General features: G+C 39.5%; 2 protein-coding genes across 2 annotated transcripts; both read left to right on the forward strand.

The window, feature by feature from the left end:
* Positions 1–1,471: 1,471 nt before the first annotated feature.
* mob1a (MOB kinase activator 1A) lies at positions 1,472–12,927 on the forward strand. The gene is made up of 6 exons (XM_053610300.1): positions 1,472–1,807; positions 6,853–7,019; positions 7,349–7,442; positions 7,522–7,655; positions 11,743–11,906; positions 12,054–12,927. Exons 1-6 carry the CDS (start codon positions 1,794–1,796, stop codon positions 12,129–12,131), a joined length of 651 nt encoding a protein of 216 aa, XP_053466275.1. The 5' UTR covers positions 1,472–1,793; the 3' UTR covers positions 12,132–12,927.
* Positions 12,928–17,903: 4,976 nt separating this feature from the next.
* On the forward strand, positions 17,904–25,227 carry dguok (deoxyguanosine kinase). Its single transcript, XM_053610442.1, has 7 exons — positions 17,904–18,305; positions 18,902–19,020; positions 19,169–19,365; positions 19,462–19,609; positions 22,941–23,056; positions 23,476–23,575; positions 23,821–25,227. Exons 1-7 carry the CDS (start codon positions 18,035–18,037, stop codon positions 23,845–23,847), a joined length of 978 nt encoding a protein of 325 aa, XP_053466417.1. The 5' UTR covers positions 17,904–18,034; the 3' UTR covers positions 23,848–25,227.
* Positions 25,228–26,431: the final 1,204 nt, after the last annotated feature.

Here is a 26,431-nt window from a genome sequence, read left to right on the forward strand (position 1 = left end):
CATCTGATTTTTTATTTTATTCCATGGACATTTCAAAAGATTGTAGGAAAAAAATGTAAAATGTGGGAATAGTGAAACCAATTTAGAGCACTAACAGCTCTAACTGCACTCGCACTAACAGCACTAACAGCTCTACCTGCACTCGCACTAACAGCTCTACCTGCACTCAAACAGCTCTAACTGCACTCACACTAACAGCTCTAACTGCACTTGCACTAACAGCTCTAACTACACTCGCACTAACAGCTCTAACTGCACTGGCACTAACAGCACTAACAGCTCTAACTGCACTCGCACTAACAGCTCTAACTGCACTGGCACTAACAGCACTAACAGCTCTAACTGCACTCGCACTAACAGCACTAACAGCTCTACCTGCACTCGCACTAACAGCTCTACCTGCACTCACACAGCTCTAACTGCACACACACTAACAGCTCTAACTGCACTCGCACTAACAGCTCTAACTACACTCGCACTAACAGCTCTAACTGCACTGGCACTAACAGCACTAACAGCTCTAACTGCACTCGCACTAACAGCTCTACCTGCACTCGCACTAACAGCTCTAACTGCACTCGCACTAACAGCTCTACCTGCACTCACACAGCTCTAACTGCACTCGCACTAACAGCTCTAACTGCACGTGCACTAACAGTTCTAACTGCACTCGCACTAACAGCTCTAACTACACTCACACTAACAGCTCTAACTGCACTCGCACTAACAGCACTAACAGCTCTAACTGCACTCGCACTAACAGCTCTACCTGCACTCACACAGCTCTAACTGTACTCGCACTAACTGTTCTAACTGCACTCGCACTTAACTGCACTCGCACTAACAGCTCAAACTGCACTCGCACTAACAGCTCTAACTGCACTCGCACTAACAGCTCTAACTGCACTCGCACTAACAGCTCTAACTGCACTCACACAGCTCTAACTGCACTCGCACTAACTGTTCTAACTGCACTCGCACTTAACTGCACTCGCACTAACAGCTCAAACTGCACTCGCACTAACAGCTCTAACTGCACTCACACTAACAGCTCTAACTGCACTCGCACTAACAGCTCTAACTGCACTCGCACTAACAGCTCTAACTGCACTCACACTAACAGCTCTAACTGCACTCACACTAACAGCCCTAACTGCACTCACACAGCTCTAACTGCACTCGCACTAACAGCTCTAACTGCACTCACACTAACAGCTCTAACTGCACTCGCACTAACAGCTCTAACTGCACTCGCACTAACAGCTCTAACTGCACTCGCACTAACAGTTCTAATTGCACTCGCACTACCAGCTCTAACTGCTCTAACAGCTCTAACTGCACTCGCACTAACTGCTCTAACAGCTCTAACTGCACTCACACAGCTCCAACTGCACTCGCACTAACAGCTCTAACTGCACTCGCACTAACAGCTCTAACTGCACTCGCACTAACAGCTCTAACTGCACTCGCAGCTCTAACTGCACTCGCACTAGCAGCTCTAACTGCACTCGCACTAGCAGCTCTAACTGCACTCGCACTGTGCGATTTTGGCAACAACATCGGACTCTGTTGTCTTTGCTGTTTCCTTTTTCTCTGCGGCGGTGTAAACACTTCCTGTTCCAGCGCGGTTTCATGTTCGCTTAGTTTTGAAGAACTTTTAAAGTTTTGAAACTTCGGGACTACATTGTCTACATCGGTTTGATTCCTCAAACAAGACTTGGGTGAAGAATTTCTGTTCGGAAACTTGGACTTCACGCTGTCTGGAAGCTTCGCTGGAAGCAAAGTTAACGGAAATGAGCTTCTTATTGTAAGTAACGGTGGCTAGCTAACTAGTCAGACCTCTGTCTGTTATTATGCAGCGACGTGGTGGTTGTTTGGAGATAACTAGAGATATTCTGGTTGAATAATCCCCGCTGAATCGATGTAAACAATCACTAAACAGTCAGTAATTGACTAACTAGTTACTAGCCCATAGTTAGAGTAACTTTCCTGTCTCCTCATGTGGCTCAGGCCAGCTTTATGAGTAACGTTAGTTAGCCAACACAGCTACAACCACGGTAAGATTTAACAAATATATCAAATATTAGTTTTTATATTAGCGTATACAACACGTGTAAGTTTATATTTTAAACATCAATCCCCTGGACGCCTTTATTAGGCCGTGTTTTCTCTTCCTCGAAGACTCTCCATGAAGCTTCCGCTAAAGCACTTAAGGTGAATAAATGAAGTTATAAACATCTGTCGTGTTGGAGAGCTGATTAAAGCCCAGACTGATGGAGAACTGAGCATTAGATGAAACGAAAAAAAGTTTGCAAATGAATTAAAGCGATTAAAAGCGACTTGTTTAATGTTTAGAATATGAGCTAACCTCTTAAAGCCAACAATGACACTACGTTGTCATGTCCTTGGCCTACTGCATACAGCTGCTCTATATTAATATCACTTATCCTTCCTTTTTTTCATATGTAATGACTTTTATGCCCTTTTATGACTGCATCACCATACACACATGGGCAGAGAAGCTAACATGTAATAAGGAATAAACCCCCTGTGCTAGCAGGGTGGTTTGATTCAGCTGACCATCCTGAAGTTGGTCATTTTATTATAAAAGCCCATGCTGAAGTATTTTGTTCTTCTGACACCACTACTGTTTGCCAATGATTACATCGTTGTGTTTATAACCAGTATCACACGTACAAGAGTGCTGTTTTAGTGAACATCAACACACCTGCGGTTCGGCTGTATAGGCAGGAGGCAGGTAATTATAATTGAGAGTGTTTTCTTGCAAGAGTTCTTTAACTAAGAAAGTCATATCGAGTCACTGACATTTCAGACACAGTAGTTTCCAAAGAAGCCACGGAATAAGTGTAGCGACGGTTTTGATAATAATGAACAGGTGCTAGAATTGTAATTTTATGTAGAACACAGACAAGTGGAGTTATACAAGCGGTGAAATGGGCCAGTGCAGTTATACTAAATATCAGCACTCTTGTTTGGATGCTTGCGCCATCAATTTACTGGAGTAAGAACCACACGGCATACTTTTTAACCGTTTATAGTCGTATTTAATGTTGTGAATCATCCACGAAACAAGCTAGTTCTTGTTATCATTTACGTTATAGCAGATATAAATAGCCATTCCGTCACCAGCCTCTCTTTCTTTTTCTCGCTTTTAAAGTTATAAAGACTCTCCCATGGCAAAAAAAAAAAAGTACAAACTGTTACAAAACATTTGAGACTCCTTCCATAAATCTCAAACAAACATTTCTTTACAGAAGGCTTCTCTATCAACAATGAGATGTTTCCTTCATTAAATAACAAAATGTTTTAAAAATACATTACTCTTGGAATATGTAACGCATTTGTTATGTGAGTCCCAGTACATGAGTTGTTGTCAGAACTGGTGTTATAGAAAATTTAATTCACACCTTTGGACCACTCAGAATCAGGAAATCAGCAGTGCTGTGCTATAAGTAAATGTTATGAAGGGTAATGGTGTAATCCTGTCACAATTCGATTCACAATACTGGCTTCATGATTCAGTTTGATTCTCTGAATACTTTGAAGAAAATTTGAATAAGAAAAATGATGACTGAAAAGACTCATTTTTTTCTGAGTTTCTGAATTATAAACAGTTTAAAGAAATGTGCATTTTTGCCCTTTATAAAACTAAATAAGTCAACAGTTGCTACAAAGAGGTTTAATATTGGAAAGAAAATGTAGTACCGGTTCACCATATCTGTAAATATAAATTGGGACCTCTGGTGTTCAAACAGTGCAATTCTATTAGATGCATAATAAATAGAATGCTGAGTATCACTATGTGAAATGCACATTCCCATGATGCACAGCGTGAACTTTTTGCATCATAGTACGTTGTGTCATGCTGTATCCTTACACCCCTAGTAAACATAATGACTTCTAATAATCTTGCTTGATCTTATATGAAACAAGATGTATCATTAAATATAAAATGACTGCTGGGTGGGTGGGACTAGGGCTGCACGATTATGTCCAAAATGATCACCACGTTTATTTTGATCAATATTGAGATCACGATTATTTATCACGATTATTCATTGATTTTAGGGACAACATATTTTTATTTAAAACATTTTCCATAATACAGATTTACTCTGTGCATGAATCTTCATCCACCTTTTTTGCACAGCACACCTGAACCAGTTTATCTGCAAAGTTTTTTCCTGTTCGTCGTGATGACGTTTAAAGTCCCCGACAATGTCTGTAGTCCCATTTAGCAACATGTTAGTGTCATGATTTCCCCTCGCGCAAGCGCTGGAGCACGAAGCGAAGCTGTCAGCTCGAGTGCTAAAATGCTTACTCGTTTCCGGGTTTTGGCATTACAAAATGACGTCATCCCTGCGCTGCTCTGTGGTGATTGGCTGTAAGTGTAGGAAGCGCTTGATTTGATCTGCAGTGGAGATTTCTATGAGCGGAGGGCAAAACTTAAACGTCAATATCACTGTTGATCATATTCATGTAAGCGTAGACATTCAAAATCATAATCGAGATCAATATTCGATCAGTATTGTGCAGCCCTAGGTGGGACATCTGAAAAGTCTGTCAGTGTACATGTAATTTAAAAATAAGTACCCCCCATGGAAATCGTTGGCATTTTTTTTAACTTATTTGGACAAGCAAACATTTGATCATCTTTGAAACACTGCCTATTAATGAGGTTGATGTATTTGAACAAAACCACCATTAAAATGAGCTTTTTTCGATCATTTATTCAAGAGAAATGTCAATAGATGTGATATTCTTCTGTAGAATACAACACCCTTTGCCCTAAGCTAGCATTGCCCTCTTTAGCAGAAATAACTTCTTGTAGGCGTTTTTGCATAATTGTCCACCATGTTTTACATGAGTGTATATGCTTTGAAAAGAAACTTGACTTGAACTTGATCAACATGAAACATAACTACAATGCCTTGCATAATTTTCCCCCTAATGAACATTTCCACATTTTGTAGTGTTGTAACTCGGAACTGAAGTGACTTAATTGGGATTATATATAATCATGATTTTACACAATATATCCCATAGTACTGAAGCGGGGGAGAAATCAACTGCTAAATTATCTATAAATTAAAAACAGTTGATATAGCATACGTATTTACCCTGGTGCAGTGAAACCTGTTGCCATCACAAGTCACACAATTAGTTAAATTGAGTCCATCTGTGTGCAATTAAAGTGTCTCATGATCTCAATATAAATACACCTATTCCTGGACCAAAAGCCCAGGACAAAGTTCAGAAAAATATTGCTCAGAAGTTTTATTATAAAGTAATAGCCTAAACTTTGAACATTTTGTGGAGTAAATCCATAATGACTACGTTTACATGGACAGCAGTAGTCTAATTATTGACCTTATTCCGAATAAGACAATATTCTGATTAAGGTGTTTACATGAGTCGCTTTTAGAATATTCCTTTCACGTTCCCGTTTTACGTGTTATAGAACATAGAGCGATTAACGGCACACGTCATTACGTCCCCACGCCACGCCGTCCGACGTCCCTCCAGAATTTCACGTATCGACATACAGTTCGTCTTCGTTATGGGACCGTATACAGGTTTGGGTGTTTCATTTTTTATTTTACAAAAGCTTTAAGTGCAGTTAATTATTTGTCATGCCGTACGTGCAAATACACGACTGCTTGAAGCCGTGGGCTGCATCCGAAACGTGTACATACATGTCTTTTGCCTACTATATAGTATGTAAGTACTACGGTTTGGGACAAAGCCGTGCTCTCTTGTTTGCCATCAAACAGTTGAGCGCTGCCATGTGTGTTCTTGTCCTGTCACAAAATGTGGTGAAAACTCCCACACGACGTTAATAGTGTGATTAAAGTGTGTACATGTCTATAATACACTCCGATGATGCGACTAAAACAGGATTACTCCACATGTCTTAATTCCATTTGTGTTTACTTCGAGTATGACTTTAGCCAGATTAAGGTAAACAGAATCGCTGTTTACATGGTAGTTTCTTAATCAGAGTATCGTCTTAGTCAGGTTAATATCGGATTATTGTTGTCCATGTAAACGTACTGACTGATGAAACCAAAATTAAACATTTTGGCCTTGTCACAAAGGCCCCAACTTTTGCAGAACCCCAACACTGCTCATCAACCTGAGAACGTGGTTAGGCATGGTAGTGGTAGCATTGTGTTGTGGAGATGCTTTTCATCATCAAGGACTCTGATCAGATAAACTGGTCAGATACCGGGCAATCTTATAGGAAGACCTAGTACAGTCTGCAAGAGACTTAAGACTGGGGCAGAGGTTTACCTTCAAACAGGACAAAGGATACACTAAATTGGTTTAAACCCAAGAACATGTTAGAATGCCACATTCAAAGCCAAGTCGTCAATCTGATTGAGAATCTGTGACAGAGCTTATGCAATTTTGCAAAGAGGAATGAGCACAAATAACATGACACAGATGTTCAGCGCAGATAGAGACGTATCCCAGCTGTATTTGCAGCTAAAGTTGCTTCTACCAAGTATTGACCTAGAGGGGTGAATACTTATGCAACCTGTTTTTTATGGTTATTTATTTATTTATTTTTATTGAAGCTTTTGTGTTACCTTTTTGCACCTTGAAATGTTAGACATATTGTGTAACAGTAAAAATGTGGAAAAGTTCAAGTTGGGTCAATACCTATACAAGGCACGGTAATATAAGACTCCCATCACAATTTTTCTTGGGGAAAAAAACAGGTTTGTGCAGGCGATCAATGCTACAAAGCCGTTATGCAGAAACAATCAGATGTGATCAGTATCTAATTGAAAAAGTGAAAAAATGATGATTGTGTGTTTGCTTTAGTGGCAGTCGGTCTTCAAAGACATTCAAACCGAAGAAAAACATTCCGGAGGGTTCTCACCAGTATGAGCTGTTGAAACATGCTGAAGCAACATTGGGAAGTGGTAACCTTCGAGCTGCTGTGATGTTACCAGAAGGAGAAGACCTTAATGAATGGATCGCTGTTAATAGTGAGTGTGCATGTCTGCATGCTTGTCTGATAAACATCATGTGAAACAGTTTAAGGGATCTATATGTGAGATTTTCACATTTTAAAGTATCTGTGGTAAATTATTGTAGTTGTTTCAAGATTTGTGATTATCCAAAACTGTTAATTTTGTATTTTCCAAACAAATTCAAGTTTAGTCTTATTTTCTTTTGTTTAGTTTTATATTTTTGTGCATAGTTTATTGCAATATTAATACTTTGTAGTAATATCTTTCTTCCTCAATTCTGTATAAGGCAGACAATGTGTTCTGGGTCTTGTCATTGGTGATAAATACTTTTGGTTTTATTTTAGCTGTCGACTTCTTCAACCAGATCAACATGCTTTATGGCACCATCACTGAATTCTGCACTGAGACCAACTGCCCCGTCATGTCTGCAGGGCCGAAGTAGGATGAAATCTCATATGTTGTTACTTGCTACATGAATACAACTGGATGGTTTACAGTGTCTCTTGTGTTTCTGCAGGTATGAATATCACTGGGCCGATGGTACCAACATAAAGAAACCAATCAAATGCTCGGCTCCAAAATACATTGACTACTTGATGACTTGGGTCCAAGATCAGCTGGATGATGAAACCCTATTTCCTTCCAAAATTGGTTAGCATGGCATATGGATTAAGTGAGGAATGTATACAGTATGGAGATGGATAAGTAAGCAATAAAACAGTGGGGTGAGCTGTTATAAGAAAATAATCACTGATGGGGTGGTGTGAGCAGATTACCACCCCCAAAGTGTTTTATTCCTCTTATAAAAGAACTAAGAAATTAAAAGAATGACACATCATACATTTTAACCATTTACAATGACATTTAAGGTTGTGAAATGCCTGTGAAGTTAATGCCTTTGATCACTTATGTGTCACTCAGATAGTAGATCTAAAAACAATACCTACGCCGTGAGAAGAACAGTGAACACGGACCAAGAAGACTCTGATGATCAATGTTTTAAAATTGCACAGTTTGGGGTTTCAGGTTTCAGAAGTTCACCACCTTTATAATAACAGTTTGGAAGGTTGCATGAAAGAAGAATAACATGATGTAACAAATCAGGAAATTAAATGTAAAATGAGATCAGCGATTTAACTAAAAATAGGTTCAATACGGTCTTTAATTTATCCAGGACAAAAATAATTATACTTCCATTTGTACCCAAGGGCGGATTCCTTTCTAACTAGTAGAGAGCTTGCTTGTTTTCTTGCCAAGTACGACGGGCAAAGTTGTTGGTGGTGAATTGTTTGTCTTAACAAGCCCTGATAGTGTTGAAGGATGGACATGACCATTGCCCAGACCTGAACATCTGTGATGGGCATTTACCTAGCCTTGCCCTAACTGCAGCATAATGCTGTTAGGGATATGTGAAGCATGCTTCACAGACTGTGAAAATACTGTTGTTTGTAAATCTTATTCTTGGAACTTGATTCCCAATTTGGCAGAGAGTGCTGGTAGCTCAACATTGAAGCAGACCGAATATCATAGTGAAAAGCAGGAACACTGAATGCCCTAAAGGCTGGTGTTAAAATGAAAGTTTCATCCTCCACCCAATACCTAATTTGGACCTAATGCCTAATCCATTTTGTACATCCACGAATATGATTCACTGGGCTAATCCATAATATATGTTTAAGTGCACGTTAAAGCTGTGAATGGCATTGGTACCTGGACAAATATTTAGTACACAGGCCCAGGAGACATTAAATGATCACCTCTTATTTCAGGGATGAGTGCGAAACGTGATACAAGAGATTTCCCTTGTATGCTAATCAATGCTGGTGGGTATTTCCATTGAGGTTCAAAACTGAATAGAAGGAGCTAGGCAGAATGCAAAGGATACCACACTGGTGCTGTTAAGGCAGCCCAGAAGACAAAAGCAAGTTCATGTCTGAATGGAGCATGAAAAATGTTTGGCTTACCAAAATTAACAGGAGGTCCTGCATCATTTAAGAAATCCTATGACCTGTGCTAGGATGGTTCTCCCCTCTGCAACTAGAGCATTGGAGCTTGATTACAACTGACCATTGGCTAATGAGCATAGTGTCCACGGTGGTCCCCACAAGGGTGCAAGACCCAAGCCAACTGGCAGTAATACCTGCAGAAGTGCAGTCACTTTTGACTTTTGACTTTTGAAAAGCAGGCAACAAAATACACTAGAGGTACACAGATCAGAATGCATGGCTGAGCTATTTTTAGATATTTTATGGTTCCAAAAACACGAAGGAGCTCCAGATTTTATGCTGATCGAGGATGACTGTCCGTGTGGAGTTTCACACTTTCATATGTCTGCATTGGTTTCCTCCAGGTTCTTCTGTTTGTGGTAGATGCCGATCAGTGGTTTTGGTGTATATATAGTGATCTTTGATGGACTGGCATCTCATGCAGGGTGCACTTTAGCTTAAAACCCAGTTTTTCCTGGATAGGCTTCAGATGCACCACACCCCTAAACAGGATAATGAAGATTAGCACTGAGGTACTGAAATTTGGTATGTTGCTCCGTGCTTGTCAGCAATATCACAGAGGCAGGTGTCTGTAGTCACTAGTGTATAACCACCCAGAGGCATTGGTCCAGCACACATTCTTTCCCTGTAAAGAGAAGCCTTTGTGATGGATAACTACCAGCAAGGCTGGAGAAGCATGTGAAAAACCCTCATCAGTGCCAATATGGCAGAAACTAAATCTGTGTGGCTAATGCTGCAACATTTTCAGAAACTCTTAAGGAGTTCACACATGTTAATTTGAACTGACGGTGGTGCTTTACAAAAACCAAGCGGTTACAGAATGTGATTTTGCGCTTGTACAGCTAAGCTCAGATAGATGTGTCTTTAGATCTGTCTACCTATCAGCAAATTTAGATAGCTAGTTCAGATAAGGTGACTACCTACAGAAGAGTAGTTGCAAATAGACAGAAAACATACTGTCCTGTGTGGTTCACAGACAGTGCAGAGACAAAGGCTTTAGGCCAGGGTGTGTTGGTGCACACTAGGCCAAACCTATGGCTCCATGAGTTTCCTCTGCTAACACTGTTGTGGTCATCCAGCTCTGCAGCTCACATGACAAGACTATGTAACCAGTACAGTTGATGTAAAAAAGAAAGTCTACACACCCCTGTTAAAATGGCAGGTTTTTGTGAAGTAAAAAATTAAACTAAGATGAATCATTTCAGTTCTTTTCCCACCTTTAATGTGAAATTGCAAAGTATACACAAAGTGGAAAAACAATCAGAAACCTAGTTGCATAAGTGTGCACACCTTTAAACTAATACTTTGTTGAAGCACCTTTTAATTTTATTATGTCACTCAGTCTTTTTTGGGTAAGCATCTTATCAATGTGGCATAGCTGACTTGGCAATATTTTCCCACTGTTTCTTACAAAAACATTCTAGATCTATCAGATTGTGAGGGTATGTCCTGTGCACAGCCCACTTCAGGTCACCCCATAGATCTTTAGTTGGATTCAGGTCTGGGCTCTAGCTACGTCATTCAAAAACATCTTTATTTTGTTTAAGCCATTCCTTTGTTCATTTGGATGTATGCTTTGGGTCTTTGTTGTGCTAAAAGTTTAAATTCTTTTTAAGATTTAGCTTCCTAGCCTGAATGTTTTGCAGTAAAAGCTACAGGTATTTGTAGCTATTAATAAATTCCTCCAACTTGATTAAAGCCCCAGTTCTGACTGAAAAGAAGCAGCCCCTAAAGAATGATCCTGCACTGTGGGTATGTTGTTGTTTTTTTCTTTTTTTTTTTTTTGCACCAAACATACATTTTGGAATTATGAAATTATTATACCTTTTGGAATTGGTCTCATCAGACCACATGGTTTAGGGTGATTTAGTTGGGCTTGGATGTTTTTTGTGAGAAAGGGCTTTCCGCCTAGTCACCCTACCCCATAGCCCAGACATGTGAAGAATACGAGAGATTGTTGTCACATGCAGAGAGTAATCAGTACTTGTCAGATATTCCTGCAGCTCCTTTAATGTTGCTGTAGGTCTCCTGGTAATTTCCCTGGTAAGATTTTGTCTTGTCCTTTTGTAAATTTTGGAGGGACGTCCTGTTCTCGGTGGTGTCACTGTGGTGCCCCATTTTCTCCACTTGTTGTTGATGGACTTCACGGTGTTCCATGGTACATTTAATGATTTTGGAAATTCTGTACCCCTCTCCTGATCGATACCCGTCAACAAGATATCGTACATGCTTTGTAAGCTCTTTGCAGACCATGGCTTCAGAAGTCAGACGAAACCAAGGAGATGGTGAGATCAGAAAATCCTGCAGAAACAGCTGATCTTTATTTGGGATTAATTAGACCAATTTAATTCATGACTGCTGTATGAAAAATACTTTTGAACTTGAGATTGAATGCTGTATCCAGTGGTTCTCTTTCACGTCCTGTGGTGACGCCTTTCTTATTAGCCAGCAAGGAAACAAGCAAACAGGAAAGCCCAAGATGTTATGAAGGAAACCGTCCTGGTCCTCCACTCAGTTGTAGAACTATGGGTACATACGCAACTTTCTGATTATTTTTTCCTTTCTTTTGATGAGTCTGCCTCAGAAAGTATATCTTATGTGAGACCTTTGCGGACAGCTACTTCTTAAGGATGTGGTCCTAATAGATCATTTTTGAAATTTGACACCCCGCTACGATTAACTAGACAGTGTAATATATGATTGCACAATGACATTGTTTTCCTTCTTTCTAGGTGTGCCTTTCCCGAAAAACTTCATGTCAGTGGCTAAAACTATTCTGAAGCGTTTATTCAGAGTCTATGCTCATATTTACCACCAGCACTTTGACTCTGTCATGCAGCTACAGGAGGAGGCCCATCTCAACACTTCCTTCAAGCATTTCATCTTCTTTGTGCAGGTGATGGGGCTTGGCTGGGGATTTCTAATTAGCATGCTTTTTTAATCATACTTTGCTGATTCATTGCTGATTCATCATACAATGATTCATTGTAATCATTTAATTTTTTGTTTTTCTTCCCCTTTTTGTTTGCGTGCATATGGACAGGAATTCAACCTGATTGACCGCAGAGAGCTGGTTCCTCTGCAGGAACTTATCGAGAAACTAGGCACCAAGGACAGATAAAAAAAAAAAAACCATACCAACATATGCATCACTGAAATATTTCTCCTTTTGTTCAGAGAATTTTAAAGCCACAGTCAGTATATTTTAGGAATAGAGGTGTATTTTAATAATGTGCTGACTGTAGATTAACAATGTTTATGTACCCATTACATGTTAGGATGATCTGTTTTTAACTTCGATTTTATCAGTCTTTTTTATTTGGGCTTCATGAACTATATAGTCGTTGGACAAAGTAGATGGCAGATAGAAACCAGATAGAAACTGCAGGCAGATTTTTGTATTAAACCTTTCTTATTGTTTTATATTCAAGCATGTGATCTTACCATATATAAATATATGGTAGAGAAAAACCAATACAACACATCTTTCAGTTTTGTATTGAAGGTGAATGGAGTACAAGGTTATTGGTTTCTGTGATTAGTACATGTGTACATTCTTGCTAGCGTCTAACATTCCTTTCATGCTGAAAAGGTTTTTATGTAGGTCAGTATTTGTGCTTTGAAATTTAGACTGTAACAGTAATGCTAATGTCTGCAAGCTGCTGATTTTACTCATTTACAAAATGCTGATTTTTTAAAAATATTATTTGCGTTTTTAATATCATCAGTAGTTCTTTCCTTTAATATGAGGCATTGAAAAGTATATTTGGTTCCAAGGAAAAATGAATGGACCATGACTGATTACTGTATTTTTTTTTTTTTCTTTCTCAAATTTGTAAAATCAAACATGGTGTTCTGGACTTTTCAGGACTATGAATAACTTTTTAAGATGAGGATTAAACCTATATTTGCATCAATATTCGTCTTGTCTGTAAAATTTGAAATGGTCTTGACAGACCTGTGGTCGAGATGAAACACTTGGCAAGTTTCGTCTACATATAGAAAGTATACTCAGTGATCTTACAAAAACTTTAAAGTAAAAGTTCACCCATAACATTAAAACCTCCTGCCTAATATTGTGTAGGTCCCCCTTGTGCTGCCAAAACATCCCAGAGAGGCTCGGTCGGATTGAGATCTGGGGAATTTGGAGGTCGAGTCAACACCTTGAACTCTCAAGTTCCTCAAGCCATTCCTGAACCGTTTTTGCAGTGTGGCAGGGCGCATTATCCTGCTGAACGAGGCCACTGACATTAAGGAATACAGTTGCCATGAAGGGGTGTACAAGGTCTGCAACACTGTTTAGGTAGGTGGTACGTGTCAAATTAATATCCACATGAATGCCAGGACCCAAGGTTTCCCAGCAGAACATTGTACAGACTATCACACTGCCTCCGCCGGCTTGCCTTCTTCCTATATCACATCATGGTGCCATCTCTTCCCCAGCTAAGCGACGCACACACACCCAGTCGTCCACATGATATATAAGAAAACATGATGCAACAGACCAGGCCACCTTCTTCCATCGCTTCATGGTCCAGTTCTGATGCTCATGTGCCCGTTGTAGGTGCTTTCGGCTGTAGACAGGGCTCAGCATGGGCACTCTGACCGATCATACATTTAGAATCTTTCTGGGCTCACCTGTTGTCTCTCTGTGGATAAGAGATTGTTTCCACACTGTGTAAAATGGCATCTTGGCAAATGAGATGAAAAAAGGTCTTGAATATTATCAGAGTGATCTATTGTCTTGTATTATAAGATTACAGTAAACCAAATACAAGATTATTAAACCTGTTGCTAGAATTTCTACTCATTTCCAGCTTTTAATTGTCTTATTCTATTGGCAGATAATTTTGCTGCTTTTATTGAATTTCTCCCACAGGGAGATAAGATAAGGTACATCTTATCTTTATAGGAATAAATGCTTAAAAATGAGCAAAGTGATCTACCAATAGAACAACAACAATAATAATAACAATAATAACAAACTTGAAAATAATAAAACGTCTAGAAAATGTTTAATAATCTTATATAGGAAATACTAGATATATTTGACTATTCGAGATACAGTACTTGCTAAGATATCATTTTTTGCAGAGCATGACAGAGATAAATTGCAACCCTTGACCTTTTAAGTGGAACAAGATTTCTCACCCTCCCAGATAAGCCATGGAACTCCTGCGATTAACTTTAGTCTCCTGGATTTAAAAAAATCATGGGTTTATTTTTGTCAATTTAAATTGAAATTAATAAACAAATTCAAAGTTTGAGCATGTTATTTTATTTGAGACATGACTTCCAAAATAGTGTGGTGTTTGAACAGTGTGTGTGTGTGTGTGTGTGTGAACATTAAAGCCCTGTCTGAAATCCATCACTCACTTTCACTACATGATAGTACACCATATTGGGCAGCAGTGACACACCAGACCCAATTAAGAAAAAACGCATCATCATACCCTGCCATCATAAAGATAAATATGCATAGTTAGACCATGGAAATACAGTTAATTATAATTTTCTGCATTAAATACACAGCTACAAACTACCTGTTGGGTATTTAATATAGTAAAAAAATCTGTTTAGCTTGCCATTTATAACGATACAAGGTTGGCTGCTCCAGTGTCCAGAGTTGCATGAAAAAATTTGCCCCAACCCAAACCTCAAAATCTCCTAAAATGCGTTTACATTTTGATGCTTTTAAATTCCAACATCAGTAAATCGTCATTGCCAAATGCACAGTACTATGTTATTTTAAAGAACTTTAGGGTGAATTCAAATATATTAGGATCGTTTTTGAATTTATGCCTTGTCTAAGTTTTCTTGCCATTAATAAAATAAAATACCCAGCACATGAAACAGCTCTGAAATCCTCAAGCTCAAATCCACATCTACATGTGAATTTTATATATATATATATATATATATAGTATCTCACAAAAGTGAGTACACCCCTCACATTTTTGTAAATATTTGATTATAACTTTTCATGTGACAACACTGAAGAAATGACACTTTGCTACAATGTAAAGTAGTGAGTGTACAGCTTGTGTAACAGTGTAAATTTGCTGTCCCCCAAAATAACTCAACACACAGCCATTAATGTCTAAACCGCTGGCAACAAAAGTGAAAATGTCCAAATTGGGCCCAAAGTGTCAATATTTTGTGTGGGCACCATTATTTTCAAACACTGCCTTAACCCTCTTGGACATGGAGTTCACCAGAGCTTCACAGGTTGCCACTGGAGTCCTCTTCCACTCCTCCATGACGACATCACGGAGCTGGTGGTTATTAGAGACCTTGTGCTCCTCCACCTTCCGTTTGAGGATGCCCCACAGATGCTCAATAGGGTTTAGGTCTGGAGACATGCTTGGCCAGTCCATCACCTTCACCCTCAGCTGCTTTAGCAAGGCAGTGGTGGTCTTGGAGGTGTGTTTGGGGTCGTTATCATGTTGGAATACTGCATACTTATCATGCTCTGCTTCAGTATGTCACAGTACATGTTGGTGTTCATGGTTCCCTCAATGAATAGACGTATGAGTGCTGCCAGCATTGCTGCAGACGTTGAAGGGGTGGGGGGTCAGCCTGTCGGTGCTCAGACCAGACGCCGCACACTGCATCAAATTGGTCTGCATGGCTGTCGTCCCAGAAGGAAGCCTCTTCTAAAGATGATGCACAAGAAAGACTGCAAACAGTTTGCTGAAGACAAGCAGACTAAGGACATGGATTACTGGAACCATGTCCTGTGGTCTGATGAGACCAAGATAAACTTATTTGGTTCAGAGCATGATCAGTATGCATTATTCCAGCAGGATAACGACCCCAAACACACCTCCAAGACCACCACTGCCTTGCAAAAGAAGCTGAGGGTGAAGGTGATGGACTGGCCAAGCATGTCTCCAGACCTAAACCCTCTTGAGCATCTGTGGGGCATCCTCAAATGGAAGTTGGAGGAGCACAAGGTCTCTAACATCCACCAGCTCCGTGATGTCATTATGGAGGAGTGGAAGAGGACTCCAGTGGCAACCTGTGAAGCTCTGGTGAACTCCATGCCCAAGAGGGTTAAGGCAGTGCTGGAAAATAATGGTGGCCACACAAAATATTGACACTTTGGGCCCAATTTGGACATTTTCACTTAGGGGTGTACTCACTTTTGTTGCCAGCGGTTTAGACATTAATGGCTGTGTGTTGAGTTATTTTGAGGGGACAGCAAATTTACACTGTTACACAAGCTGTACACTCACTACTTTACATTGTAGCAAAGTGTCATTTCTTCAGTGTTGTCACATTAAAAGATATAATCAAATATTTACAAAAATGTGAGGGGTGTACTCACTTTTGTGAGATACTATATATATATATATATATATAGGGTCTGCATGACCAAGATGGAAGATCCACTTTTAACCAGCATATTCATTAACTATTCCCAATAAAGCCATTAAATCTATAACTCAACTGAATTTTGATTTTATATGGAAAACCAAAATGCATTACCTTAATAAGGGTACAAGCAATTTGAATTTTGAACGTATTGATGGTACTCTTAAAATCAGCTGGTTAAGACGATTTTTAACTTACCATGACAGTGTTTGGTTTTCAGTCCCCAGGGAAATTTTTTTGAAGAAATTAGAGGGGAATAGATTTCCTTTTACAATGTGATCACAATGTGAGGTTCCTCATTTCATCAGCAGGTTTCACTGGACACTTTTACAAAATCCCAACTTCACCCCACACTCAACCCCTATTTGGAATAATAGGTATATATTCATGAATCAAAAGCCTTTATTTCTTAAAGACAGGGTGGATAAAGGTCTTTGGTCAGTAATACAGCTACTAACCGACAGAGGCAAGTTATTAACATGTGAGGAACTCTACAATAAATAGCATCTTTAATGTACACGCAAGACTTTTAATCGAGTTTCCAAAGCTGTTCCTCGAAAACATTATATGTTTAATTCAGAAGACAATTCAATACACTTCAAACTCTTGGATATTCTCTTTGAAGATCAGGAAGGTTGACTTGGATAGTAGCAGTCTCACTAACAAAATTATGTGTAATATTCGCCTCGCACCTCCAATGTCGGGGGTTCGATTCCCACCGCGGTCCTGTGTGTGCGGAGTCTGTATGTTCTCCCCGTGCTGCGGGGGTTTCCTCCAGGTACTCCGGTTTCCTCCCCCAGTCCAAAGTCATGCATGATGGTCTGATTGGCATGTCCAAAGTGTCCGTAGTGTATGAATGTTTATGTGAATGTGCCCTGCGATGGAGTGGTACCCCATCCAGAGTGTACCCCGCCTTGTGCCCGATGCTCCCTGGGAACCTTCCCCGTGACCCTGTAGGATAAGCGGTATAGAAGATAAAGATGGATGGATGGATTTTTACCAATGAACTTTGCCAAGAAACTCCAATAAGAATAACATGACATACTAGAGAACTTTCATTTCACCAGAGATCACATTGTGTTTGGTATTGATACAGATATAACAAGCTTTCACGATAATATTTTTGTGCTAAATGTATTGTTTGCCAGGTTTGTGTGCATAAATGCATATGTCTAAAAGCAACACCTCTTGCGCAGTATCATAATGACTTTGTAAAAAAAAAATTATTCACTTCCTTAAAAATCTGCAAAACGGCAGTGGAAAGAAACTCTTGTACCTGCTGCGTGAATTTGGATTCTTGTTTGATTGATGACCCCTAATTATTGTTTTCCTTTATTATTTTTTTCTGTTATTCTTTCCTCCTCAGAAAAACATTGGCATATTTGCACATTTTGTATGCTGTATGCTTTTTTTTTGTATGCCTTTGATACGTACATTAAGAAAGACTTTTAATTTGAAGGTTAAACTCCTCCCCCCGTAACAAATGACCCGGATATACTTTTGCAATTTTGCCCACGTGATCACAGCGAACGAAAATAACAAGTCAGTTGTTTATCGCATGCGCAAAATTCCCATTGATTCCTCGTGCGAGTTTGCCATCAGTTCTCGTGCACTGGGGTTTGCATAGACTGTATTGGAGCACGCGACATGTGCTCTGTCGCCATGTCTGCTCACTGTGCCCCCTTTAAGCGCGTGCTAAAGTGTATTAAGTCTGAGCTGAAACTGTGCGTGCTGTTTGCACGGGTTCTCTGTACAGCCGGTTCCTCCTGTGGCAGAAAGACACGCAGAATAAACACGCAGTTAGAGAGAGTTCTGGAGCCACGGCGGTTCCTTCAACACTCATCCCAGGGCCATGCTAATAATCAAACACTGGATGCAATGGAACGCGTAAAGAGGCTCTCTATCGAGGGCAACATAGGTAGGGAGTAATATTTCATTAATAACCTTTTAACCTCTGTACGTGCTTCAAAATGTACACATGATTCTGCATGCATCCATGAAGACCACTGGGCTGGTGTGGTCCACCTCTGTTCTTCGAGATACAGCCTTGTGGCTTTCCTGTAACATGTTCTACACAAATGTAAGAATGAAGGAAGACATACTTCTGACTTTCAGACCTGAAGCTTTGGGTTGGCTGTTCGGTCTTCTTGAACAAGACCATTTAACTCCAAAGTGCATGTTGGGTTTGGATTTTGTCACACTTGTGATTTGGACCAAAAGCACACGCCAAAGGAATTAATGTAGAACCGCTGCTTATGGTTGCGTTGAACTGTGACAGTACAATGAGTGTGAAGCACCTTAAGACCTAAAAACACTGCTAACCAGCAGAAACTGTAACATGCCAACGAACGACTGTCTGACTAAATAAAGGAAAAGATTGTCGACGCAGATGTAAACTGTTATTATTCCAGTTGAAGCCCTATTATTATTTTTTTATATGTTGTTATTAGTATACAGTATGTGACCTTTTTTAACTGCTGTCATATTGCTATATGTGTCTTTTGGACTCTTCAGCGGTGGGGAAGTCCACGTTTGCAAGGTTGCTGAGCAATGCAGGGCGAAACTGGGAAGTCACACCTGAACCTGTTAGCAAATGGCAAAACGTCGAAGAGGCGACTTCACAAATAAGACAGGTATGAATCTCCTTGTAAATCCTTTCGGGACCACTGATGGACACGAGAAGTGAGGTGAGGTGGCGGCTCACGACTGTAATCCCAACAATGGCTGTATTTCGTTGTGAACCTTTGTGATGTTTCCGTTACCCTTTCTGCTTTCCTGTAGCCAGCGTCGTCTCCCCAGCAGACAGCCGGCAACTTGTTGCAAATGATGTATCAAGACCCCAAACGCTGGTCCTACACCTTTCAGACATTTTCCTGTATGAGCCGTATGCGCACGCAGCTGCAGCCGCCTGCCACACGGTTACTGCAAGCAGGAGACGTTGCTGTACAGGTGTATGAACGTTCCATCTACAGTGACAGGTGAACTCGTGTACTCGGACATCTTCGCTTCAGCTTATTCTCATGAGTGATTTCCTGTCTCTGATGTTCATGGTGCTGTTCCTTTTTCTTTTTCAGGTATATTTTTGCTCAGAATATGTTTGAGCTAGGCAGTATAAACTCCACAGAGTGGGCTGTATATCAGGACTGGCATTCCTTTCTTGTTGAGCAGTTTGGTCCTAAGGTACAACTGGAGGGAATCATATACCTTAGAGCGTCTCCACAGGTCAGTGATGTTTAAAAAATAAATAAATAAATAAATGCATGAAAGTTGTGTCTGAAATAGAATAAAATACTTTATTGACGAGTACACAGGAACAAGTCTTGGCAATTAAGAACATTCAACATATGACCAATCCTAGCATACAAAATACTCATTTCAGTACAAATAGCAGTGTGAAATCTAACAGTTAACAAATCTACAGCACGGCTCGGATTGGTTTATATAATGCGCTCGTTCTAATACGTTGTTTCTATAGTAACAGCTCATACACAGGAGACAACAAAAACAATTCTAGATTCCTTTTCAACACAGTAGCAAAATTAACTAGGAATAAAACCACTGCAGAGAGAAACACTCAATCATTACATAGCAGTGAAGATTTCATGAAATTTTTCATTGATAAGGTTGAAAATATTAGACGTGAAATACAGGCCATTAAATTAAAACCGGACAGTACTGTAACAAACCCATTACATGACAATGTAGCAATATCAGATCAATGTTTAGAGTGTTTTGCTCCGCTTAGAGAGACCGAACTAGCTACATTAATCTCTTCAGCCAATTCATCAACTTGCGTACTAGATCCCGTACCTACATGTTTGTTTAAACAGATTTGTCCAGGAGTAATTGAACCACTTTTAAATATAATCAATTCTTCCCTAAGCACTGGCTATGTACCTAAATCACTTAAATTAGCAGTTATTAAACCCTTGATTAAAAAACCTGACCTTCAAATCTCCCCTTCATCTCTAAGATTTTAGAAAAGGTTGTAGCAAAGCAGTTATGCTCGTACTTAGATAGGAACAACATTCATGAAATGTATCAGTCAGGATTTAGACCTCATTATAGCACAGAGACAGCGCTAGTTAAAGTAGTAAATGACCTTCTACTGACCTACGATCAGGGTTGTGTCTCGCTGCTTGTGTTACTCGACCTTAGTGCAGCTTTTGATACTATAGATCACTATTCTCCTTGATAGATTAGAAAATGTTGTTGGTATTAAGGGAACAGTCCTCTCCTGGCTCAGGTCTTATCTGACCGATCGTTATCAGTTCGTAGATGTAAATGGTGATTTCTCCACGCGTACTGAGGTTACTTTTGGAGTTCCACAGGGTTCTGTTTTAGGCCCACTGATTTTTACTTTATATATGCTACCCCTAGGTCAAATTATTCGTAAACATGGAATTAGCTTCCACTGTTATGCTGATGATACACAGTTGTATGTTTCAGCGAAGCCAGAGGACAGACAGCAGCTTAGTAAAGTTGAGGATTGTGTAAAGGACATTAGACGTTGGATGTTAACTAACTTCCTTTTACTTAATTCTGATGAGACAGAAATACTTTTATTAGGCCCACGTGTAGCTAGAAGTAATCTTTCTGATCACATGGTTACTCTGGATGGTCTTTCTGTTTCATCATGTGCAGCAGTTAAAGACCTTGGAGTGATTATTGACTCCAGTCTTTCATTTGATGCTCATGTAGATAATATTACTAGGATAGCTTTCTTTCATCTCAGAAATATTTCTAAGATAAGAAACATATTGTCACTACATGATGCGGAAATACTAGTTCGTGCATTCGTCACCTCTAGATTAGATTACTGTAATGCCTTACTGTCTGGATGTTCCAGTAGGAATATAAATAAACTCCAGTTAGTCCAGAATGCAGCTGCTAGAGTCCTAACTAGAACTAGAAGATACGACCATATCACACCGATATTATCAGTACTGCATTGGCTCCCAGTAAAATCTCACATTAACTATAAAATACTTTTATTAACCTATAAAGCACTAAATGGTCTCGCGCCACAATATCTAAGCGACCTTTTGGTTTTCTATGATCCGCCACGCCTACTTAGATCAAAAGATGCAGGCTATTTGACGGTACCTCGAATAGTGAAGGCTACAGCAGGGGGAAGAGCTTTCTCTTATAGAGCCCCACAGTTATGGAACAGTCTTCCTATTAGTGTTCGGGACTCAGACACAGTCTCAGTGTTTAAGTCTAGGCTTAAAACGTATTTGTTTACTCAAGCCTACCCTGACTAGATTCTGTTCTACTACTTCGCAGTCATAATAATCTTTTTTCTCCCTCTCTCCTTTCACCGAGCCCCACACGAATTTATGGAGATACTAGAGATCCAGATCCTTTCTGCCTCTGGATGGAGCTCAAATCTTCTCTAATTCCAGACTGCTGGACTGCAGCTGCTCCTAAGGCCATACAGACTTCATATAAGTCAATAATGAACTTTTTCACATTATCTGTTGTTACCCAGATGAGGACGGGTTCCCTTCTGAGTCGGGTTCCTCTCAAGGTTTCTTCCTCTTAAAACATCTTAGGGAGTTTTTCCTTGCCACCGTCGCCACTCAGTGGCTTGCTCAGTTGGGATAAATTCACACCTTTAATATCTGTATACCATGTTGATGTTTCTGTAAAGCTGCTTTGAGACAATGTCTATTGTAAAAAGCGCTATACAAATAAAATTGAATTGAATTGAATACACATGGATTTAAAAGTGCAACATGCCTTTCACAAATCATTTAAGCATTGTAATCGTTGGCAAATTGCTGTGGTATAAGTGGAATAAAACACTCCAGACCACTGGTGGTGGATCATTTGGGTGGTACCACTTTATTACTGGATTACCACAGGGTGGTGAGTGCCACATCACGCCACTAACAAAGAGAATTAATTTTCGTATACGCACATGGTCTGCTGTGCATTATTCCTTACTTAAATATGGCATGTCTGCAAGAATAATAAAAAGCAATTCCTCTGGCTATATAAAGCTGGCAGGGAATGTCAGAGCAAAAACAACAACAACAACAACAACAACAAAATAAGCCATGAGGTCAAAGGTTGAGGAGGTCTGGGGAGATGTAACGAGTGGAACAGGTCTGTTATTCTGCTGTTCCTTAAGGTTTGTGTTGTGCATCCTTGAATGCTTTTGGAACACTGTGGTTGTAAAGAGTGGTTATTTCAATTACGTAGCCTTTGTGTCAGCTTGAACCAGTCTGGCCATTTTCCTCTGACCTCTTTCATCAACAAGGCATATGGAATTATCACAGAAACCAGCAGATGAACTGATTACGTTTTGGAAGTGATCCAAACAGGGTCAAGGTCACGGCAAGGTCAAATGTCTGAAATAAATATCTTCTATAGCTTCATTCATGTTTTTTTAATGTATATTTTGAAGGTGTTTCAGTCAGACCAATTAGTAACAATAAAGACTGGACTTATTGGCAGCGAAGGCATCCCCGTCAACATCAATTTATGTTCTGTAAATATGTTATATAAATTCTAATCTAGGATGAAATGTACTGCTTGTGTCTCATAGACCTGCATGGAGCGAATGAGTGGCCGAGGTAGAGAAGAGGAGCAGGGAATACAGCTGGAATACCTTGAGGCATTACACAAGCAGCATGACAATTGGCTCATAAACAAATCTACAAAGTGAGTTTGCCCGTCATTCACCGGCAGGTCATTGGTGTATCATTGGTATTAGTAGCACTGAAATAAATGTAAACAATAACATTAGTGTGTACTGTATGATATACATTTAGAAATTGCTAAATAGTTAGAAACGTAAAAGTCCGAGAGCGGCGGTAGCTCAGTGGTTAAGATATTGGACTACTGATCGTGAGTTAAAATCCCAGCACCACAAAGCTGCCTCTGCTGGGCCCTTGAGCAAGGTCCTTAACCCTCAACTGCTCAATAGTTTAAAAACTGAGATAAATGTAAGTCGCTCTGGATAAGGGCGTCTGCCAAATGCCATAAATGTAATGTAAATTACCAACTACTGTAATGTAAATTACCAACTACTGTAATGTCTTGAGAACAATACAATCCCAGTTTTGGTCTTTCCACTGTAGGGTTCACTTTGATCACCTGAAAAATATTCCGGTTCTGGTGCTGGATGGTAGTCTGGAGTTTGAGAGTGATTCTGAGATGCAGACCAAGTTTATAACAGAGGTACAGTATGTGTGTGTATTATTGTGCATGTGATTCTGAATACTATATTTCTGTATACTATATATACTATATATATTTTTCGTTCTTCATATTACTCTCTGTGTGTGTGTGTGTGTGTGTGTGTGTGTGTGTGTGTGTGTGTGTGTGCGCACGCGCAAACACTCTGCCTAAAGCCATTGGTTATATTTGTTCTACTTGAGAGAGAATTCACTATAATTCATTGATAACGCATTTTTTTGTTTTAGGTCACTAACTTCTTAAAGGAATTATGAATATCAAAGGAAAGGACCAAACACAAATCTTGGACTTCTGGACCATCTATTTGTTTTTTCCAAGCTTGATACAGTTTTTCAAAATAAATGTTTGTTTATTTTATTTTCCATTGCTTGACATTCTGCCAAAACTGGAGTATTACCAAAGCTACTACCTTCCAAGAAACACTTAAGATTCCTCTATGAGTATATATGAGAGTCAGACTACAGTGTACACATCTTTTATACATTTGTTAGAAAGTTCTCAAGACTTGAAAGCATGTTTTGTTCCATGGACAACGTAGAAATTATATACATACATAGTGTATACAGTGAATATGAAACAGTCACATTCAAACTCATGTTAAAAAGTGATCGTCATAAACTTGTCATGGATGAAGTGATTCCGATTAACCCCAAATAAAGACCAGCTGTTTCTGTAGGATTTTCATGACATCTTGGTTTCAGTCGACTGCCAAAACCATGGACCACAAAGACCTTACGAAACATGTATAGGATCTTATTGGTCTTATTTACCTTATTGTCAAAAGGTATCGAGCAGTAGAGGGGTACAAAGGAATTTCCATCTCTAGAGTTTAGACTGTTTGTGTGTGAATCCCAATCTCAGCAGTTTCTGAAATACTCTAACCAGCCCATCTGGTAGCAACCACCATGCTATATTTGAAGTCATCGAGATCACACTTTTTCCTCATTCTGATGTTTGATGTGATGATTAACTGAAGCGCTCGACCTGTTTCTGCGTGATTTTACGCATTGTGCTGCTGCCACATGATTGTATGTTTGGACTTCATAAATGAGCAGATGTACAGGTGTTCCTATTAAAGTGTGTGGTTTGGGATAGAATAATAACTGTCTCATAGCTATTTATTTTTTGTGATTGCATTCAGAATTTTGTGCACATTTTCCTAAAGTCTATAATTGTCATAAAGCTAATCAGGGAAACGCCATCAGGTACTAAGCAAAATGACCAATCAGCAGCCCTGGAAGTAAACACAGAGCTGTGTTAAGCCTGGAGATTTTCTCTACCTAGACACACATGTGATCTGTTTTAGGCAGCTTGCTATGCAGAGTCTTTGAACATCAATTTACATTATGTTTGGTTTATATTTACTTTTATTCATGTCCAAAGGTTTTCCTTATATGTTAAGATACGGAAGCATGTCATGGTTCACATCCTGCTGTGTGCTTCTGTTCAGTGTCGGCGTGTTCTGTATATAATGCAGGTTACTGGAAGGAGTTGTGGTGCTCTTTCAGAAAGTTTTACATCGTGGATAAATTTCCTTCACTTGTTCTGTCTCACTGATTTCATGTGGCACCTGTATTAAAATACAAAAACTAACCTTCGTAATAAAATTTACATTCAATTAAACCTGGAATTCAATTAAATCATGAAAGTGTTTGTTTGTAATGATTGTTCATTCATTCTCCTTTAAAGCACAAGGTTCATCTGCAAAGCCAGTAAATGTGTTTGTGTTACAATTTCCCTTCATTGGAATTAAGGGGCTTAATATTAAGACTTGGTCTGCCAACTCTGGTGTGGAAGAACTCGAGTGTCCTGCACAGATCTCTGACCTCAGCACCACTGAACACCTTTGGGATGAACAGGAACACCGACTGCACCAAAATCTAGTGGAAAGCCTTCCTAGAAGTGTGGAGGTTATTATACCAAGAAAGGGGACTAAATCTGGAATGGGACGTTCAACACGCACATATAGGTGTGATTGGACAGGTATCCACAAACTTTTGGCCATATAGTGTATATACCATTGTAGAAAAGGCGAGAATTGGAATCAAAGCTAAAATTCAACATCATCTTTAAATCTCAGCTAAACCTGGTTTGTCAATTAAATGAAATAAAAAATTTGAAATGAAGCATTTTAAACTGAAGAGAGACTTCAGTTCAGAATGAGGTTCAACAGGAAAAATGCTGTGAAGTTGAACTACAGTGATCTAAATCTGGAAATGTACCAGTGTCTTTACTGGATAATTGTTTTAGGGCAGTGATTTAGTTTTAATCGGTTCTGTAATAGCTGGATATTTTAAGCCATTTTTAAAGTATTGAAAAGTATGTTACATACCACCAACACACACTAACACACACTAACACAGCACCAACACACACTAACACAGCACCAACACACACCAACACACTAACACACACTAACACACATTAACACACCACCAACACACACCAACACACACTAACACCCCTCAAACACACACCAACACACACTTACACACACTAACACCCCACAAACACAAACACACACCAACACACACTAACACCCCACAAACACACACCAACAGACACCATCACACACTAACACAGTAAAGACTCAGGAACAGAAGAATTTCGCAAACCCCTGAGATAAAACCAAATGACACAAATACTGAAAGTAAACTATTTGTCCTATTGGTAAACCCAAACTAAACTCCAGAGTAAAATGCAGTGTTATCTGGCCTGAAACAGACAGTACAGCATGGCAGATTATCTGAGCACGGTGACTGAGAAACAGCTTGACGAAGTACAGACTCAGTGAGCCATCGAGACAGGCCGACATAGACAGTCCTGGCTGCCCCGAGA

Source organism: Ictalurus furcatus, chromosome 22 (assembly GCF_023375685.1).
Source record: "Ictalurus furcatus strain D&B chromosome 22, Billie_1.0, whole genome shotgun sequence".
Classification (NCBI taxonomy): Eukaryota; Metazoa; Chordata; class Actinopteri; order Siluriformes; family Ictaluridae; genus Ictalurus; species Ictalurus furcatus.

Excerpts from the sequence above, each read along its gene's own strand:
- dguok (XM_053610442.1), top strand. The coding sequence starts at position 18,035 with ATGTGCTCTGTCGCCATGTCTGCTCACTGTGCCCCCTTTAAGCGCGTG. Across the intron at positions 19,366-19,461 it reads CGTTCCATCTACAGTGACAG|GTATATTTTTGCTCAGAATA; the intron begins GTGAACTCGTGT and ends TTTCTTTTTCAG. Across the intron at positions 19,610-22,940 it reads ACCTTAGAGCGTCTCCACAG|ACCTGCATGGAGCGAATGAG; the intron begins GTCAGTGATGTT and ends TGTGTCTCATAG.
- mob1a (XM_053610300.1), top strand. Across the intron at positions 7,656-11,742 it reads CCTATTTCCTTCCAAAATTG|GTGTGCCTTTCCCGAAAAAC; the intron begins GTTAGCATGGCA and ends CCTTCTTTCTAG. Across the intron at positions 11,907-12,053 it reads ATTTCATCTTCTTTGTGCAG|GAATTCAACCTGATTGACCG; the intron begins GTGATGGGGCTT and ends GCATATGGACAG.